The sequence below is a fragment of the Bactrocera dorsalis genome, chromosome 2, assembly GCF_023373825.1.
Source record: "Bactrocera dorsalis isolate Fly_Bdor chromosome 2, ASM2337382v1, whole genome shotgun sequence".
Classification (NCBI taxonomy): Eukaryota; Metazoa; Arthropoda; class Insecta; order Diptera; family Tephritidae; genus Bactrocera; species Bactrocera dorsalis.
The window spans coordinates 78,300,759-78,318,832 of NC_064304.1; the positions used below are offsets into that span (position 1 = coordinate 78,300,759).

Consider the following 18,074-nt stretch of genomic DNA (forward strand, 5'->3'; position numbering starts at 1 on the left):
GGTCACATGGTCCTTTTTTTCCGACGGATTGTGGCTAGACGTTCATCCACCGTGGTTAGTCTGAGTACTCGGCGACAGAGTCTCTCTCCCGCACCGAATTTTTGCTCCTATATATGGCTACTGTAATAAATTCAACAAGGACCTACTCGTCTCTGTCCTTGTTCCGTCCATTGCACTTCTTGGACGGCGGTGATGTCAGCATTTATTTTTAGGACATCAACCAGCTGGGCAGGGGCACTTTCCTAATTAAGGACCGGAAATTTTAGGTGCATGCCCTCAAATCATATGATGTTTAGGTTTCATTGAGGTTTTTACATGGCGGGTCCCAAACCTAGCGCACAACCCTGGGGAGGGATGGTTCGCCTTCTCACTTTAGCTCACCTTCAAACAAATGTTTTTTTGCTACCCCGAGCATACTTGGTCGTGAGCAGCTTGAGCGATATGTAAAAGAATTGTTTATGACCACTCCCAAATGGATGGCGCTTAGAGAACTTTCTTCACTTGCCTGAACTTCTACACATGGTTCCATCCACCGAATCATATTAACAATATACTACTTACGATGAGCAAAAAATAGTAAGACTTTGGTCATAATATTAAAATTCTTAAATTATTCTTCAAAACTATGTCGTTTCTCTCAAAGTAATCTCCCTAGGTCTCAATACATTTGCGCCAAAGTCCAATCCTCGAAATAGCTGTTAAAGTAAATTTCCGGGATAGTTTTCAAAATATTTTGTTTTCCGTTAATGCACTAGTTCATTTCCGACCCTAAAAGGTAGGTAAACTCTTACACGGGGTACTATTGACAGGGCTTATTGGAAAATACATGGTTTATATGGAAAGTAATAGGACTGATTTTCTTCTGTCGCGTCTGTACTTCGGAGCGTGCGCGCACCGACTGGATTCGGTAGAGGGCGTTCCCAGCTAAAGAACGAGCGGCTGACCAGTTGTCTCCGAGCACTTGGAGAGTCAAGTCCAACATTTTTGCGCGACTTGTTTCTGTGAGTCGAGCAAGCCGAAAATTCTGTGTGAAATTCGGTAAATCTGAGGTGGCACCAGACATTCCAAGTGCTCGGAGACAACTGACCAGCCGCTCGTTCTTTAGCTAGGAACGCCCTCTATCGAATCCACTCGGTGCGCGCACAGTCGCAAGTAAAGACACGACGGAAGAAAATCAATCCTATTACTTTCCGGTCAAATTTGATGCAACATATTCTTAACTGGGTGAGTTTTGATAATTTTAAATGTTAATGAGATTGAAATGACAGTTACATGAGTCAAAAATATAGCTGATTTTTACCACTAGAACACCTCTCAATATTTTAGGTACGGACGCCTTTTAGCACCGAAATACGGAGATGGAATTTCATCACCAACGCGCACATTAACTGGAGATGATCTGCCAAATGCTAGACTCATTTCACTTGTTGTCTTCGGTGAGATGGACGTTCCAGACCCGCAATTTACTTTAATCAATATGCAATGGGGTCAGATAATGACACACGATATGAGTATGCAGGCAGGAGGAACGCAAGCCAGTAAGCAATCTTGTGGAGGAAAATTCTTAATTTTACCACTTTTAAACATTGTTATCTTTTCCTACAGGAAAACATCCAACTCGCTGCTGTACTGACGATGGTCGTTTAATAGCATCGAATGAAGCTCCCACAACATGCTATCCTATAATTGTGCCGCCCAATGATCCCGCATACTCTCAAGTAGGAACTGAGTGTCTGGACTTCGTGCGAACACTAACAGATCGTGACATTAAATGCCTATATGAACAAGGCCCAGCAGAACAGTTGACTGCTGTGACATCATATGCTGATCTCTCATTAGTTTATGGAAATTCTATACAACAAAATAGTGAGATACGGGCTTTTCAAGGCGGTCGCATGTCAGTTGATCAAAGGAATGGTGCAGAATACTTACCCCCTTCTCGAAATGCTTCTATCGATTGTGATGCTGCTCCACCAGGGGAGGTCTGTTATCAAGCTGGTGACATTCGTGTAAATCAAAATCCTGGTTTGGCCATTTTACATACTATTTTACTCAGAGAACACAATCGCATTGCCGATGTACTGGCTAAACTTAATCCTCATTACAATGATCGCACACTATTCCAAGAGGCACGCAAAATAAATATTGCCCAATACCAACATATTAGTTACTACGAGTGGTTGCCCATATTCCTTGGATCAGAAAATATGTTAAAAAACAAACTAATTTACAAAACCTCAACCAAAAATTTCATTAACGATTTTGATAGCGCAATTGATCCATCAGTCTTGAATGAACATGCGACTGCAGCTTTTAGATATTTCCATTCACAAATAGAAGGTCGTCTTGAGTAAGTAAAATTTTTTGGTTTATATATACCTATATATTGTATATGCATAACTCGTATAAAATATATCAATTTTAGTTTGGTTTCTGAATTGCGATCAGTTTTGGGATCACTTCGCTTAAGCGATTGGATGAACCGCCCATCCATAATTGAGGTTGGCGACAATTTTGACTCATTAACCCGAGGCCATTCAACACAACCCGAGGAGCTTACCGACATCAATTTCGACAGAGAGGTATGTACTAATTTAGTTTAGATTTCGAATAAGTGGTTTGTAAGTCATTTTTAACAAATGGCAATTTATTATTTGTATTGAATTAAGTATTTTAAAATATTTGAAAGCAAAATTTTTTTTTTGTTAACAATGCATGTAATTTTAAGTTTTTTTTTAATTTCATGATGTTTAAATATTCTTTTCATATTGTTTTTCTGATATCCAAGAAATTTGCAAACGAAGAAAGTTAAGAGAAAACACTAGAATTTTATTTAAAGAGAAGTCGTAAATTTGTTCTGTTGAAATTTTGTTTGCAGATAATGTGAATGTTAAATGGTTACATTTTGGTCAACTTTTATATCTTCTATATCAGAACCGATAGTTTAAAACGTTCCTTTTTATGCTGCCGTTTAGACCGTATATCGGTTGAAAGTGATCACTAAAATGAGAAAAAATTTATGATTTTGAAAAGTGTTTGGAGCTGTTCATTCTTAATAAACCAAAATTTGGCGTCTATATGTTACTTTTCTCAGACCTTAATGAAGAAAAAAAATCTCTGAGACTGATGCCTATTTTAAAGCAAAAGGCTAAACTTCCTCGTTGTTTCCAACTGACAAAAACGAATTGTCAAAAATATTGTTTGTCTTTAAACGATAATCTAATTATGTGTGTTTAAATAAAGTTTAAAAATAATTTCACTTAGTAATAAGTAAATTGCCGTCAAATGGTTAGCAATCAAAGTAATTCCTAATTGTTTTTATATTCTCAGATAAAGCACTTTTTATTGAGACGCAACATGCCTTTCGGAAGTGATTTGAGAGCAATTGATATCCAGCGAAATCGGGACCATGGATTGGCGTCTTACAACGATTTAAGAGAATTTTGTGGAGTAAAGAGAGCAAATAGATGGGAGGATTACAGCGATCTTATTGAACTCGATGTATGCATACGTCGTTAAAAGCAAATAGAATAAAATTTAGTTTCTTACTTTGCAGGTTATTGAAAAAATGAAAACCTTGTACGCAAGCCACGAGGATGTAGATCTGACGGTGGGAGGAGCTGTGGAGGCTCATGTGGCTGGCGCACTTGCTGGTCCTACATTCCTTTGCATTCTTACAGAACAATTCTATCGTACACGTGTTGGTGATCGTTTCTGGTACGAAAATGGTGACTCATTAACTGGTTTTACTGAAGGTAATATTTTTTTTTTATTATGATAATGCCATATAAAATAAATTTAACTTTATTTAATATAATATGTTATCTATGTAGTTAGTTTGTTTGATTTCAATTTAAAAAGTCAACCACGAAAATCAAAAATATAAAAGTCTCAAGTTCCAAAAAAAACTTGTATAAGTCTATTATAGAATATATACAAATTTGTATATTAATTAAACTTTTTTTCGAATATGTAAATTTTTGTTGTGAGAAATCTTATAAATAGAAAATACATATACTTTTGCTTTTTTTGTGCAAAATAATCATAGATTGATTACTGACAACTAACTATGTTCATAAGAATAGGGAAACTCCAACCCTAAAACCAATAGCAAAGTCCAACTTTCAAAGTCAAAAAATATGTGAAAAATGTTTATTTTTGTGAAAAAATAACTCATCATCAACATCCCATGATATACTGACATCAAAAACACCATGGAAATGACAAGACAGACAGAGACGGTTAGGTAAGGCTCTTGCCTAACGAGTATCGGTGGAGTCAATTCCAGACTTTCGCAACAAGCAGGCAATAGTGGAATGAATGAAAAAGCGAATACAAGGCCGCGCATATCGACTAGTAAAACTTAAAAGGAATGATATAAAAACTCTAGTAGAAATGCAAATAAGTCACTGTTTAATTGATGGGAATGCCAGTAAACTATGTTCACCATACAACGATTATTATACTTACATAGAAGCTGTTAAAAGGTAGAAGAGAAGATAGTAAAACATTTACATATTCAACTACCGGTACAGGGTTTCTAGAGACCGATAAAAATTAGTCAGAGCACTTTCTGATGTTAAAGTAAAATTTCAGACATATCAGATGAAAGAGCAGCGTGCCTATAATAATATACTAAAGGGTCTACATTACGTAACTCTTGTAGAAAATATCAACATCGAGCTAGGACACATATGTAGTTTAACATTATTTAATGGAGCACATTACCAACAACAAGAATACAGTTATAAGTTTCGAAATTCAAGGAAATTTAATGACTTAGTCCAGTGTCAACAGCTGCAAAGAGTTCGGACACACGCAGAGATTCTGCAACAAACCTTTTAATTATGTTAAGTGTGGTAAAAACCACCAAACACCTGGCTGCGCTAAATTAAGTGAGGGCGCCTGCTGTGCTCAACGATTGTTTCTGTTAAAACTTTTGCTAGTTTCTTACACAATGCATCTCAAGTTCAGTCAGGTAACTCTCCCCAACATGTTACCATACTAATCATCCATGAAGAGTCAATAATGAAAAAAGTGCAACAAAAAAAAGCAACAAATGCATGCATAGTCAGGCAAATGACAGCTCAATTTACGCAATTCATTGCTCAACTCACGATTTCAATCAACAAATGCAAAGATTAAAATTACCATTTGGACGGCTAACGGTCTACGCAAAAGTAGAGTCGAGGTAAAGCTTTACATATACTCGTATTAAAGCCAACAAGCATTGGGCTGAAGCCCAATTTAATGATCGATCATATTTCAAAATCTCGACTCAAAGATTTGACATGTCATTCGGCTAGCGAGGCAGCTTATTGACCATCTGACCTCACGAAAATTCCAGATGTTCTTGATTTAGTTATTTCGAAAGGTTTTAACTCAAGACACATATGTATGTATGTACTTCCATTTGTTTGGAGCTGAAAATAATTACTCAAACTTTTGCCTCTGCTGGAGCAGAAATAACTTTTCCCGAATCACCAGTTTAGCTTCAGAAAATTTTAATACTTTATAACTGATGACATGAAAAATGGTAAATAATGTTTTGCAGCTTTGTCTGGCATCTAGACCTATTACATAAATTCCAGAAAAAACTGCCTATAACTCACTGCCTCCTAAAAATAGTGAATCGGGACAGCTCGTATGCTAATTTACGTTTATAGACTATTGGCAAAAAATAGTAAGACTTTGTTCATAATTTTCAAACTCCTAATTTATTCTTCAAAATCAATGTCATCAGCCTTGACCTCAATACACTTGTCCCAACGTTTTTCCAATCCTCGAAACAGTTGTTACAGTCAATTTGCAAAATAGTCTTCAATGCGCGTAGCTATTTACGTTTAATATCTTCAATTGACTCAAAACAGTTTCCCCGGAGCGAATGTTTGGGTTTGTTGAATAGCCAGAAATCACACAGAACTAAATCAGGCGAATTGCGCTACGACATTGTTTGAATACTTGCGCGCAAGCGACGTATAGCACTGTAAAGTATTCTTTGTTGACAGTTTGGACGGTCAGAAAACTATCAACAAATCCTTAATTTTTGATGTGGTTGTTTCGGCTTCAGCTTTGCCACGATATTCGGCTGATTGATCGTCTATTTCCGGGTCCTAAGCATAGATAGAAAACTCACCGCCAGTAATAATACGTTTCGAGACATCCTGGTTTCAGACTTTAACGCTGTTTTCGAAAAAAAATGTAGTGATCTTGGAACAAAACGTGCTTCCACTTCTTATGCCCAAATTATCTTTAAAAATAGTTCCTTTCAATATTTCAACGATGGCAGTTAGATATCTGACTATTAATCTTCGATTCTTCGATATACCCCTTTATATGTCTGTAAATACCAATATACAAATATTTACAGACATATGAATGGGTATATCGAATTCCGAGGTGAACTTACTATAATGACTGGACTATAGATGTGACATTTGCCACAGATGTCAATGACATTCCCACCAAAAATTTTAAGTGATTAGATTACATTTAATCTCTTCACTGATCAAGCCCGTTTTCATTGCAGTTAGACAGATGATAAAACAGTAATTTTGTCAAACAAGAATTATCATCGCTTCATATTAATTAAAATAAAACATTGTTATATAGTATTTTATTATAAAAGCCGTCTTTTTTTTAAATATTTTCCATATAATAGAAATAATGGATGAATTTTTTCATTTGTTAAGTCAATTTTCAGGGGAAATTAGATTCATCAAATCAAAAAATTAAGTGGCGGTCTTAACACGGTTTAATACCAACCAAAAAAAAACAATACCAAACCAAAAAAATGTCGACGAATGTGTTTTCGCGTTAAATTTAAATTAAAAAGTCTTACTAATTTTTGCCCCCAGAAATTATAACTCATTTATTAAGGGGAGAGCCTGCTTTAGAGGCTTCAAAAATCGTCTTTTTTTTGGGAAGGAAAGAAATAATTGATTAAAGCGAAATTTCTAGGGTTTATAGATATATATTTAAACATCACCCGAAAATTTTTTGGATACGAAATCTTCTGTATTCTGCCTTTGGGAAGCAATTGCGCGATGCATCTCGCAAGTGGATTTGGGGGACGGCGGGCAGGATGCAGGTCGCAATTTCTATCCGAGACAAAAAATTCAAGGAGACTCATATATGTTAACAACTAACTGATATTCTTGTTAAACTAAGAAAATTCCAAAAGTATAAAATCCTTCAATTTTTTAAAAATTGGAAAAAAAAGTCGTCAAAAACCAAGTGAAGTGAACAATAAAAAATTTACTTTATTTTCTTTTAAGTATGTTCAAACTTGACTTTTTTACTTCAAATAAAATATAATTTAATGCAAAGATAAAAACTTTGCCCCAATTCCATACGACGTTTAATTTTTTAATTCTGCCCGCCAATTAAGAAAAATCGTAGAAACGAAAAACCGGGAAATCGCGCGTCAAAGCTTTCGCTTTCTGTCCAAGCGCTCATATATCTGCTAGATGCTCAGTCACTATTTCCCTTCTAGCTTCGACAATATTTCGAATGCAATAATTATTAAATAAAAATTGAATGCAAAGAAATTGTGTTTATTTCAATTAAATTTCATTTTTGTCTGAGAACTTAATTTATTTAATAATATAAAATACTGAAAATTATTGAAGCACTAATATTGCAAATTGTATTTACAGAACAACTATCTGAAATTCGCAAAGCCAGCATAGCCCGTTTATTGTGTGATAATGGAAATCAAATCGCATCAATGCAGCCACAAGCTTTCATACTCGTTTCTAAATCGTAAGTAATGAATAATTTTTATATACATACATACATACATATATTTCTATTCAACACAATTTTACTCTCACAACATATCACACTAACTATTCAGGTTTTGCTTTTTAAATTTCTTAAGATATATGTACATATAATCTTGTATCTTTTTTCAGAAACCCCGTTATGCCATGCGCAGATATTCCTCAAGTAGATTTGACAAAGTGGATTGATCAGAAACCATTTGAGCCCACAAGTGATACTTTAAATGCAATTCCATATCATTATGGTAAATGATGAAAAAAAATGTATTAGGCCAAGTGTAAGCACATTCTTTGAAGAGTATTATTCAATATCAATATATAGAAAAATTTATCTACTTATTTTATATTATGAGCATTTTCAATAATTTTAATATATTATGTGTATGTATGTTATACAACAATAAATATTCTTTTATAGAATAAAGCATGTGTGTAGAGAATTTAAATGAAATACATAAAAAATATTATTATTAAAAATTATTAATATTTTTTAAGAATATAAAGCAGAAAATATACAAAATATAAACCTACAAAATTTCCTTGTCTCCAAGGCCATTAATGTTACCAAAATAAAATATATATAAAAACGGGTAAATCAGTAAAATATGGTAAAAATAAATGCTATGTGTGTACATAAAAATATTATGAATCATTTATAGGACTAATATAATCACATTAGTATTACAATATTATGGACACATGTCGTTTCTTTATAATATTGACACAAGTACATTAGCCTTACATTTAAACTAATTACGGTTATACTAACATCAGTAGTTCATTATTCAAGATACAATAATTAACTTCATTACATAAATTGCGTGTCATGAATTTACACTAAACTTGAAATAAGGCTAAGTGAAATGAAAAATTTAAAATTCAAAGACATTTAGAAATCACATCATATTATCATTTTATGAAAGCATTTATTAATTATCACTAGATTTGTTTAAGTGGGATAAATTTTCTGCGTCGTCTGCTAAGTCCTTATTTTCTTCCGAAATAGGTACTACATTAATTATGGAGGCAGTATATTGAAGAGTTACCTTCCATTTCTTGAATATCTTTATCTCATCATATATTTCAGTGTGTACCAAAGTATCTATTTTCAAAAGGCATAGGTTCTCATGCTGCCCATTAAGTATATATAATGCAAATTCACAAAGTTCCAGCAGACAATAAAGAGATATTGGGTTAAGTCTAACAGATTTCATGATTACAATAAATTTAAAAATTATTTAATTAAAAAACTCACTTTTCATCCACATTGTAGTACATAATAATTTTTATTACTAAAAGCATATCAGAATAAAAAGAAAACCAAAGAATATCTTCGTTGTAATACTGAGCAATATTCCTGTTAATTTCGCACAATACTTGATATGATTTTTCAGCAAAATCTATATAAATAAAATAAAGGATTAAATTGGGAAATTATAATGCTAAAAAAATATTTAAAATCTTTATTATTATTATTTTTCAAACATAACTTTTTACGTTGAGAATCTCATAAATACTCTTCCAAACGTGAAAATATAAATAATATTTATATATGTATGTACATATGTACTATATATGTATATATTTCTATTATTTACTTTATTACTATAAAACGATACTCAACCATTGAAAGTTCCAACAAAACATTTAAATATGTGAATACAAACTTATATTTTTTAATAAAGTAACCTTCAAAAGTTTGATAGTTTTTTAGTGATTTTGATATCCGCAATACTTTTACATACGAGGTGTGTTCAAAAAGTATCGCGAATTTTGTGTTTTTTCAAAAATTATTTATTTATTCATGAATATATATTTTGTCCCCTTCAAAGTAATCCCCATGAGATATTATACACTTGTGGCAATGGTTTTTCCAATCTTCGAAGCACTTCAAAAAATCATTTTTTTTATCTTCTTCAGCTCCTCCTTCGATGCCGTCTTTATCTCGTTAAGAGAAGCGTAACGTCGTCCTTTCATGGTGCAAAAACCAATTTTTGTTCTTCCACAAATCCGGGCGTTTCTGGCGGATTGCTTGGCGCAAATTGCGCGTAACTTGCAGGTAATATTCCTTTTTGACCGTTCTTCCCTGTGGCAAGAACTCATGATGCACCACGCCCCTGCAATCGAAGAAAACTGTCAGTTACGATTCGCGATACTTTTTGAACACACCTCGTATGTTTAAGTTGAAAAATTATTACTGTATCGTAAAGTTAGACATTTTGGATGTTTAATTGGGTTCGTAGTAACCCAAAATAATCATCTCGGCACAAAAATGGAATTAGATCGCGGACATTTTCGCGCTATTATTTTTAACAAATTTTGACGATATCATCGATAAACTTAAGTAAATAATTGACGATGAAGCTCTATAGGAACCAGTGTTTATCAATGGTACGTGAAACCAATCGAGGTCGTAGATCACTCCAAGACGAATTTCTTGAAGGTCGCCCAAATTAGTTGTTGTTCCGGAAACTATTGATGCTGTGCAAAAACTGATATTGCAAGATCGTCATGAGACCTATCGTATGATAGGTATTAGTTGCATCGGCATTGTTCACATTGAATCCCATGCAATTTGTCAATCGCACAAAAAAGTGTCGTGTCGATTGGTCGGGAGAAATGTTGACAAAAATACGATAACGGTGTTTCGAAACACGTCCATGATAATGGGACAGATGGTGAACGGTGAGTTTATACGTATAAGTTCGAAAGTAAACAGCAGTCGACTGTACGGGTGTTTCTAAATGAGCCGAATTCAACAACTCACGCAGGAAACACTTCTAAACAAATGTTTTTTTGTTGAAAAATTGGTCGCAACCATATCACTAGAAAAAACGCAGATCAGTAAATTCGGAATTGTGCACAACTATTTTTTTTGCCAGTTGTCTTTCAATAAAGTACGAAAACCAGCCACCGAAGAGGGATCACTCTTCAACGCAAGTTGTTGCACATCCCGTATCCAACTACATTCTTGAGCACTTAAAACCTCGATTTGATGAGTAATGCACCGTAAAGCCCACACTTTCTTTATTTTCCATAGGAAAAAAGGCAACATTTTTTTACACCTGAAGAGACCATCAACCGTTCGGAAAGCATGTCTTGGAGACATCTCAATCAGTGTCACAAGAAAGCTTCGATCATTGGTTCAGTATCAGCAAAAGTATATAGATCTTAATGCACAATATTTTGAAAAACAAAAAAGGGATTTTCAATCATTAATATTTGCTTTTGTTCTCTAATCCCGAAATATAAAAATTCAAATATTTCGGGGCGTTTCCGGTATATATCTTAAATTATTCGTTTTCCGTGATTATATTAGAATAGAACAAGTAAGGAAAAGATAAGTTCGGGTGTAACCGCCATTAGGTGCCTGTAAAACTTTATATTAAATGTTGCGAAAGAATTCAGCTTCGATTATTTGTCGAAAAAAACAATCAATTTGACTTATACGAGTATTGAAGGCCACAAGCTTAGACTTAGTTTTTTACTACATTTCAAATCAGAGTAAATTATATTGAAAACATCTTCAAATGCGATATGTGATATTAACTCGGCTGAAGAGGTTAAATTTAATATATTGAGGTAATGTGAAAAACGTTAACCAGAGGATCGGAATTCGTTATATAGAGACTGACCGACAGGGGTCAAGTTTTCGCCTAATTTTATCCATTGTAGACACAAATATGAACTGTTATCAGTAAAATACGTTCTCTCATTTTCATTGTGATAACTTACATAGTGGGGGAAATATGGGTTATAAAATCATCCGGAAGGTTGAAAATCTTTGTATTGGGTGTATGGGGGCTTATCTCTGAGTTTCAAGTGTACATCACGCACACAGACGAATATTTTCGGTAAACCATAGGTACTGGGGCTGTGGTTTACATATTTGAAACCAATTTCGACTTATATACTGGAAAGTGAAAAAATCAAATAAACATTAAAATAGTGTTCGCTCATTTTCGACCTGTAGCATAGGAATGTCAGAAAAATGTTATGTATCGAATTTGACTGAAATTCACCCGGAGTGTCCCGAGTTATGTCAGGAGAAGTCAGGAGTAAAATTTGAGTGGACGGGGTTATCAAGCGGGGTCTTTCATTTTTACAGTGTCGATACTGATTTGGGTATTTTAGCTTGAATGGTTTGGGAGATATAAACATTAAAGCGGGTGGTTCATTAATATTTCCTGTGGTTTTTTTTTATCATGAATCGTTTTTTCCAGCATCTTACATTCAATATTGAGGTTTGATTTATCGCGGCATTCCGCATTTTGCTTAAAATTATAATTTATTCTTCAAAATTTATGTATGTCGCCCCCTTAAAGTATTCCCCTTGACCTCTATACACCCAAAAATCCAATCCTCGAAACGGTAGTTGCGGTATCATATTGATGAAAAATTTGCGAATCACAAAGAATCAATGCATTATTGTGGTGCAAAACCAAGAGTTGTCGGCCCATAATTCCGGCCTCTTTTTAAAAATAACTGCGCGCAAATAACGCATAACATTCAAAAGGTATTTCTTGTTAATCGACAATCGAAGAAAACTGTCAACATAACCTTGATGTTTACCCTCTTTTGACGTGGTTTTTCAGCTCACCTTTGTCACGATATTCAACCGATTGATGGTCTGTTTTTGGGGCGTAGGCATAGATCAAAGACTCATCGACATCCTGGTAGTCGGAAAGCATTGTTTCACAGGCCTTAAAGCGACGCTGTTTTTCGTAATAATTGAGTGATTTTGGAACAAATCGTCCGTTCGTTTTTCCCAGTCCCAAATGATCTTTCAAAATGCTTTTCACTAATCCTTCCTAATTGAGATATAAACTATCCTAGTTGGATTATACTAAACTTTACTAAACTCACTACATTAAGAAAACTAAACGATTCGTATCCATTGTTACAGTTTTATCGCCAAGCAGATAGAGTTTTAATTGTTTTGTCGCTCATAAAATATCCAATTTTTTTGTATATGTATGTTACAGTATTAGTTATTATAAAAAAATTTTAAGTGGAATTATGTGTATTGTATATCCCAACAAATTCTCAATAACAAATAAATATTTCTTTAAACTGATTTATACGTACTTTTTAGCGCTAGGTACCTTGCATATCTCAGCTCCACTTGAATACGTATTTCATTCGAAGGTACGAAGTTATTTTTCATACGCAGATAAAGTACTGTATTTACTAAATACAGTTTCCGCTTATCAGCTGAAAAAAATAATAAAGGCATATAATCAAAGTTAATTATTTTTCTATTAGAGAAAACAAATATAAAAATCGTTTATAGTCCTATTACGGGTTGCAAAATCACTCGGTTGAATTAAAGTTAAAGAAATTCAGGTTCGGGCCAGCCAAACAATTTTTTTATGCTACGAACTTTACTTCACAATTACTGCTCACGAAGGTGGAAATATTACCCAAACCTTAGTCCATCCGTGGGTTTTTCACTAAGTAAGCTAAAAAGATTCATACGTTATTTTCCATTAAATAAGGAAGCATTTTTTTTTACGTAAGTAGATGAAGTAGAGTTTGTAAAAACGGAGGGAAAGATTCTACGATATCTATAGTTAGTTAAGGAGCTTTTGAATATTATGGAAAAACGTATTTGAGAACAGCGAATTAAAGCCCAAATATCTGAAGAGGAGAGAAGAGAAGAGAGCAACACACTTCAAATTTTAATTTCAGTCAAAAAGTGCATCTCTAGAAATAGTAGATATGTTTGCCACATTTCCTACAATCTCTTTATTTTCAGCATTTTCAACTTTTTTCACATATCATGAAGTATATCGTGGAGTGTAGAAACCAATTTTTTCGGATTTTTTTGATGACATCTGTCGGAGAAATGCCTGGGTGAATGAGATGCGTTTTTTCACTGGCGGACACGATTTGTCATGTTTGGATTATCTGAAACACAAAAACCCAATTTATTATTAAAAAGTATAAAGAATGTTCATCGTCCTAGAATCATGAAAAAATGTTGATAAATAAGAAAGTAATTGACGTTTTTTTTTTTTAATTTTCCCCATGTTTTTTTAATACAATGCCCCTATTGCGGTTTTCAACCCAACTGCATTTCAGTCGAAATTTAAAAATTCAGTATTGCCAACTTCAACTCAATCCGTCAAAAAAAAATTGCGTTGAAGTATGATCGAACTTCAACTTTTTTTGGTATTGCGGTTTTCAACACTGTACAAGTGGGGTTGACTAGTATATAAATAAACTTCGACTCCTTCGTGCAGTGAAATACAAAAAAATATTAAAGAAAAATGGAGAACGGGTAAAATAACTATTTTTATTAATGTTAAATTAATTTTAATTCATATTTTTTATAAATTTTTAGAAAAAATAAAGTTACAACAAAAGGGCAATTCGAAAAATTGGTGGAGTTAATGGAGAAGTTTCTAGAAGTAGGAAGAGGAAAGCCACAATTTGGAAACAATAAATTTAAAATCAAAGAATTGTGGGAGAGTGTGGCACTGCAGTTAAATTGTTTAGGGCCACCAAGCAGAACTGCCTACGAATGGGGACGAGTAAGTTATGGTTATGACATTAAAAATATTAATTTTTTATTAGGTGTGGATTCACTATAAGGAAAATCTCAAGAAAAAATTTGCCAACAACAGGAATAACTACCTTGCGACTGGTGGTGGACCGTCGCAGGAGCAGTCGCTGAGCCCAGCTTATTCAATTAAGCAGTTGCACCAAGTGGGCCAGCATTTGGTGTGGAGAATATACCTCCTACACTCCAGTTGTGCAGGAACGCCCGACTCCTTCCAGGAGAGTTCAGTTAAGGAGGGCGAACAATTGCATGGAGTCGGAAAGGCTGCAACTCCTTTCAACCCAGGCTGAAACGCAACAGCAAATTAAAAAAAAAAAATTGAACAGTTGGAGAAAACTGTACATAAATCTTATACTCTCCAAAAAGAAGCTTTAGATATAAAAAAAAAAGGAAAATGGAGATATACGAAAGGAAAGCAAACGAGGCGCATGAACTCCATGCACTTAAAATTGAGGTGCAGCGCCTCAAAATTGCTAAATTAAAATCTTCGCAAAGATTTTAATTTTTTTTTTTGGTTATTTAACACACGAAATAATATTTTTTTATTTTATTTTTAATTATTCTTGAATGAAGTGATATTTTATATTTTTGTACCATAGTTTAAGCTTACATTAAAAAGTGAAGTGATATTCTTATTGAATGAATGAATTTATTTAAATAAAATTTAAATATATGCCTGAATAAATAGCACATTAGAAAGAATAAATGAAATTTAATATCTTAATTGTTTAGAGGGAAGTCATAATATTATTGCAAATTATTCGAGCTGTATCCTCTTCTTCTCTTTTTATGCCCAAAACATCATTGGTCATTGTAATATTTAAAGTAGATAGTATTTCTTCCGGAGATCCCACTTGAAAGTGTTGGCAAATACTGTGCAACAGCATTCACAATTTGCGTAGCCTTTTCAGGAGTGTAATGTAAACCTCGTACAGATAAAAGATATTGAAATCTACTCTTGAGTACACCAATTGTCCGCTCTACAATATTCCGGGCCTTTGAGTGTACTGTATTGTAGCGTGCTTGGGGTGAAGAAGCTTCCGCCAAGCGATAAGGCGTCATTAAAAATTTGTACAGAGGATAGCCAGCGTCACCTAAGAAATTACATTACTCCAATTATTTAGCAATAAATACGATAAAGTCTAACCCAAGATCCAAGTATTATTCTGTATGTTGTTCTGTAAATGCACTTTCAAATCGCTAACATTGAAAACAAAAGAGTCATGACTTGCGCCTGCATGCCTGGCATCCACATACCGAATAGACATTTTATAATCATAAAGCTAAAAATTTTAAGAAATTATACCATTTTGTTTCTAAAATAATTCAGATTTTATACATACAATCATCACGTTTAAACTGTAGTAGCCCTTTCTGTTAAGATAAAGATGTTGCACTTCTTTTCTTGGTGAAATTATGCGAACATGAGTCCCGTCGATGCAACCAACTACTCCCGGGAAAGCACTTTTTGAATAAAATGAAACTTTTTAAGCGTTTTGCTCCTTCTCAGTCTTTTGAATTTTAATTTATTGGGCACAAATACGTTGTTCAATTATATTTAGAACCTCTTTAATTACTAAAGATATCGTAGGTTGCGCCAACCCAATGTTAAAATCATTTCCACTGCATTTTTGATAACCACCGTCAGCAAGGAAACGTAGAGTTGCACATAATTTTAATATAGGAGGTATGGCCATTCCTCGCACACGTTTGTGGAAATGTTCCTTCATCTCATTCAGTAAAAAACAAAATGCTTCTTTATTTAATCAAAAATAACTAATGAATCTGCAACAAATATTATTAAAAAGCCACTCAATTGTGAAAAAACTATGGCTTACTTTGCATTTGGAAGCTCCAATGGATTTGATCACGAAGGCTTTTTCGTATACGTAGCACATCAATTTTGTCCACAATATTTTCGTCATTGTAATATAAATCAAAACTTATATCTATTTATTTATTTTAATGTTTATTCACTTTTTCGCGAGCGACAACTGTCGCTCACCATCTGTCAAATTTCCCTTTCTTAGGTTGGCAACGCCAATCATACTTCGACTGAACTTAGTTGAAGTTCGCAATACCGAAATAGAGTTTGGTTGATCTGAAGTTGAATTGCCTTAACTTCAATTCGACCAAGTCGGGTTGAAACCCGTAATAGGGGCATAAATTTTGTCATAACATTGTCAATAAACTATAAAAAATTATGAATTTAGTAGGGACGATTAAGCAAATCGGTTGAGTAGTTCGACCGAAATCATGTCCGCCAGTTTAAAAAAGTGTGTTTTGAAAAAAAGCGAGTTTAAAGTACCAGGTGTGCACTTCAAGCGCTCCGAACGTCGAGTGGTATTATTATTTTTGGGCCTTTTTCGAAATGCTGGGAAAGTTAGAAAGACAGCGGCAGTAAATTTGTTTGCAAGAAATAAACACTCAAGATGTCTTCTTCATTTACCTTGCTTTCTACACTTTTCCTATAAATTATATATTATTATGTTTTATTATTATTAGAAGCAGGCATATTTAAGGCAATATTTTTGACTGATCAAGTAATTTAACATTTAGAGATGACATTATCATTTGTTGAAGATATAACTATTGTTGTGTACTGATCTCAACACATGTTAATTTTTTCATGGGAGACCCACTTAGCCTGATTGGAGATAAATTCCTTGAGAGTGAAGAGTACACAGCAATCAAGTTAAGACATATGCAAAAATTAAGAAATGTGTCTTTAAAACAGAAGTCTTCGGCATAATACTTTGTAAATTACATAAACTATTTCATTTGTTAACAATACAAGAATATACAATATTATAGATATGTATGTGTATTAATTAATACATACTTTCAGGATTCGTAAGGCGTGCAATATTATTTTCCATCATTGTAACCTCTTTTCGATATTTTAGTAGGAGTATGTTGAAATTTTTTCCACATTGCGAACATTTTACTTCACTTGCAGTTATAATGTGTCCACAACAGACATCGCAGTAAATTCCTTGTCGAATATTCTAAAATAATGAATTTATCTCTATTCAGTGTTTTTTGCATAATTAATACTGTTTTTGTTGTTGAAATTGTACCTGATTAAAATTACATTGTATTTTCATACTAAAAGGAAAGACAAATAATAACTATTTATAGAAAAAGAGAATAATATTGAAACTTGAGTTTAACTGTTTCATAATTAGAGTAACAAAACAAAAAAAACTGAATAATATACTTTAGGTGTTGCAGTTATTGTTGCAGTAGTAAAAATAAACCCAAATATATTGGAGAACAGCTGACAGCGTATGTGATGCATTTTGTAAAAGCAAACAATTATGTTTTTAAATTTTCAATCCAACAATACAACTACACTACCTCTCATTTAAAGAAATTTGTCAGAGTCAAAGTGAACAAAATTTTGTCGTACTTCTTATTGTTTCGTTGCAAATGTTTTTCTACTATAATATTGTATTATACGGCAATATTTCATATTTTAAATACATATAAATGACATACATTAAAGAACCTTACAATTAGCTCTTTTTCCACAGGAATTTGACAGGCTTTACACTGGCATTGGATATTTATATGTTTCAAAAATGTAGTTCTCTCCGTACGTGTATGCCGAATGCAATTTGCTTTAAAGGAAACCACTAACTCTTCTCCTTTTTTTATATCTCGCAAAGCTATGCCCATTAACATCCCGTTATCAAGTACACTAAAGAGAGATTTGTAATAAA

The 18,074-nt window shown here is 33.5% G+C and overlaps 2 protein-coding genes and 1 long non-coding RNA gene across 13 annotated transcripts in view; 1 reads left to right on the plus strand and 2 right to left on the minus strand.

Annotated features, from left to right (window-relative positions):
• LOC105228205 (peroxidase) overlaps nt 1-8,208 on the plus strand; it is a 105,282-nt gene extending 97,074 nt beyond the window's left edge. For 4 of the 5 annotated variants that reach the window (XM_049449995.1, XM_049449996.1, XM_049449994.1 and 1 more), the window contains exons 4-10: nt 1,327-1,538; nt 1,606-2,350; nt 2,426-2,582; nt 3,331-3,501; nt 3,557-3,755; nt 7,659-7,764; nt 7,917-8,115. In XM_049449995.1, the coding sequence (XP_049305952.1) occupies nt 1,327-1,538; nt 1,606-2,350; nt 2,426-2,582; nt 3,331-3,501; nt 3,557-3,755; nt 7,659-7,764; nt 7,917-8,037 (1,711 nt within the window). In that variant the 3' untranslated portion in view covers nt 8,038-8,115. Of the gene's footprint in view, nt 1-1,326; nt 1,539-1,605; nt 2,351-2,425; nt 2,583-3,330; nt 3,502-3,556; nt 3,756-7,658; nt 7,765-7,916 lie in introns of all 5 variants that reach the window. The other variant, XM_049449993.1, reaches the window with a different exon arrangement.
• Nucleotides 2,812-18,074, minus strand: part of LOC105228216 (uncharacterized) — a 53,397-nt gene continuing 38,134 nt past the window's right edge. For 4 of the 7 annotated variants that reach the window (XM_049449909.1, XM_049449908.1, XM_049449907.1 and 1 more), the window contains 5 exons: nt 17,866-18,052; nt 17,192-17,357; nt 12,873-12,998; nt 9,040-9,184; nt 8,365-8,984 (listed from right to left, as the gene is read on the minus strand). In XM_049449909.1, the coding sequence (XP_049305866.1) occupies nt 8,714-8,984; nt 9,040-9,184; nt 12,873-12,998; nt 17,192-17,357; nt 17,866-18,052 (895 nt within the window). In that variant the 3' untranslated portion in view covers nt 8,365-8,713. Of the gene's footprint in view, nt 3,001-8,364; nt 8,985-9,039; nt 9,185-9,279; nt 9,902-12,872; nt 12,999-13,069; nt 13,695-17,191; nt 17,358-17,865; nt 18,053-18,074 lie in introns of those variants that run through there. The other 3 variants (XM_049449913.1, XM_049449910.1, XM_049449914.1) reach the window with 3 other exon arrangements.
• Nucleotides 13,712-17,181, minus strand: LOC125776802 (uncharacterized). Its single transcript, XR_007421975.1, has 3 exons — nt 16,188-17,181; nt 15,693-16,134; nt 13,712-15,632 (listed from the first exon to the last, which is right to left on the minus strand). It is a non-coding gene; the product is annotated as an uncharacterized LOC125776802 (long non-coding RNA).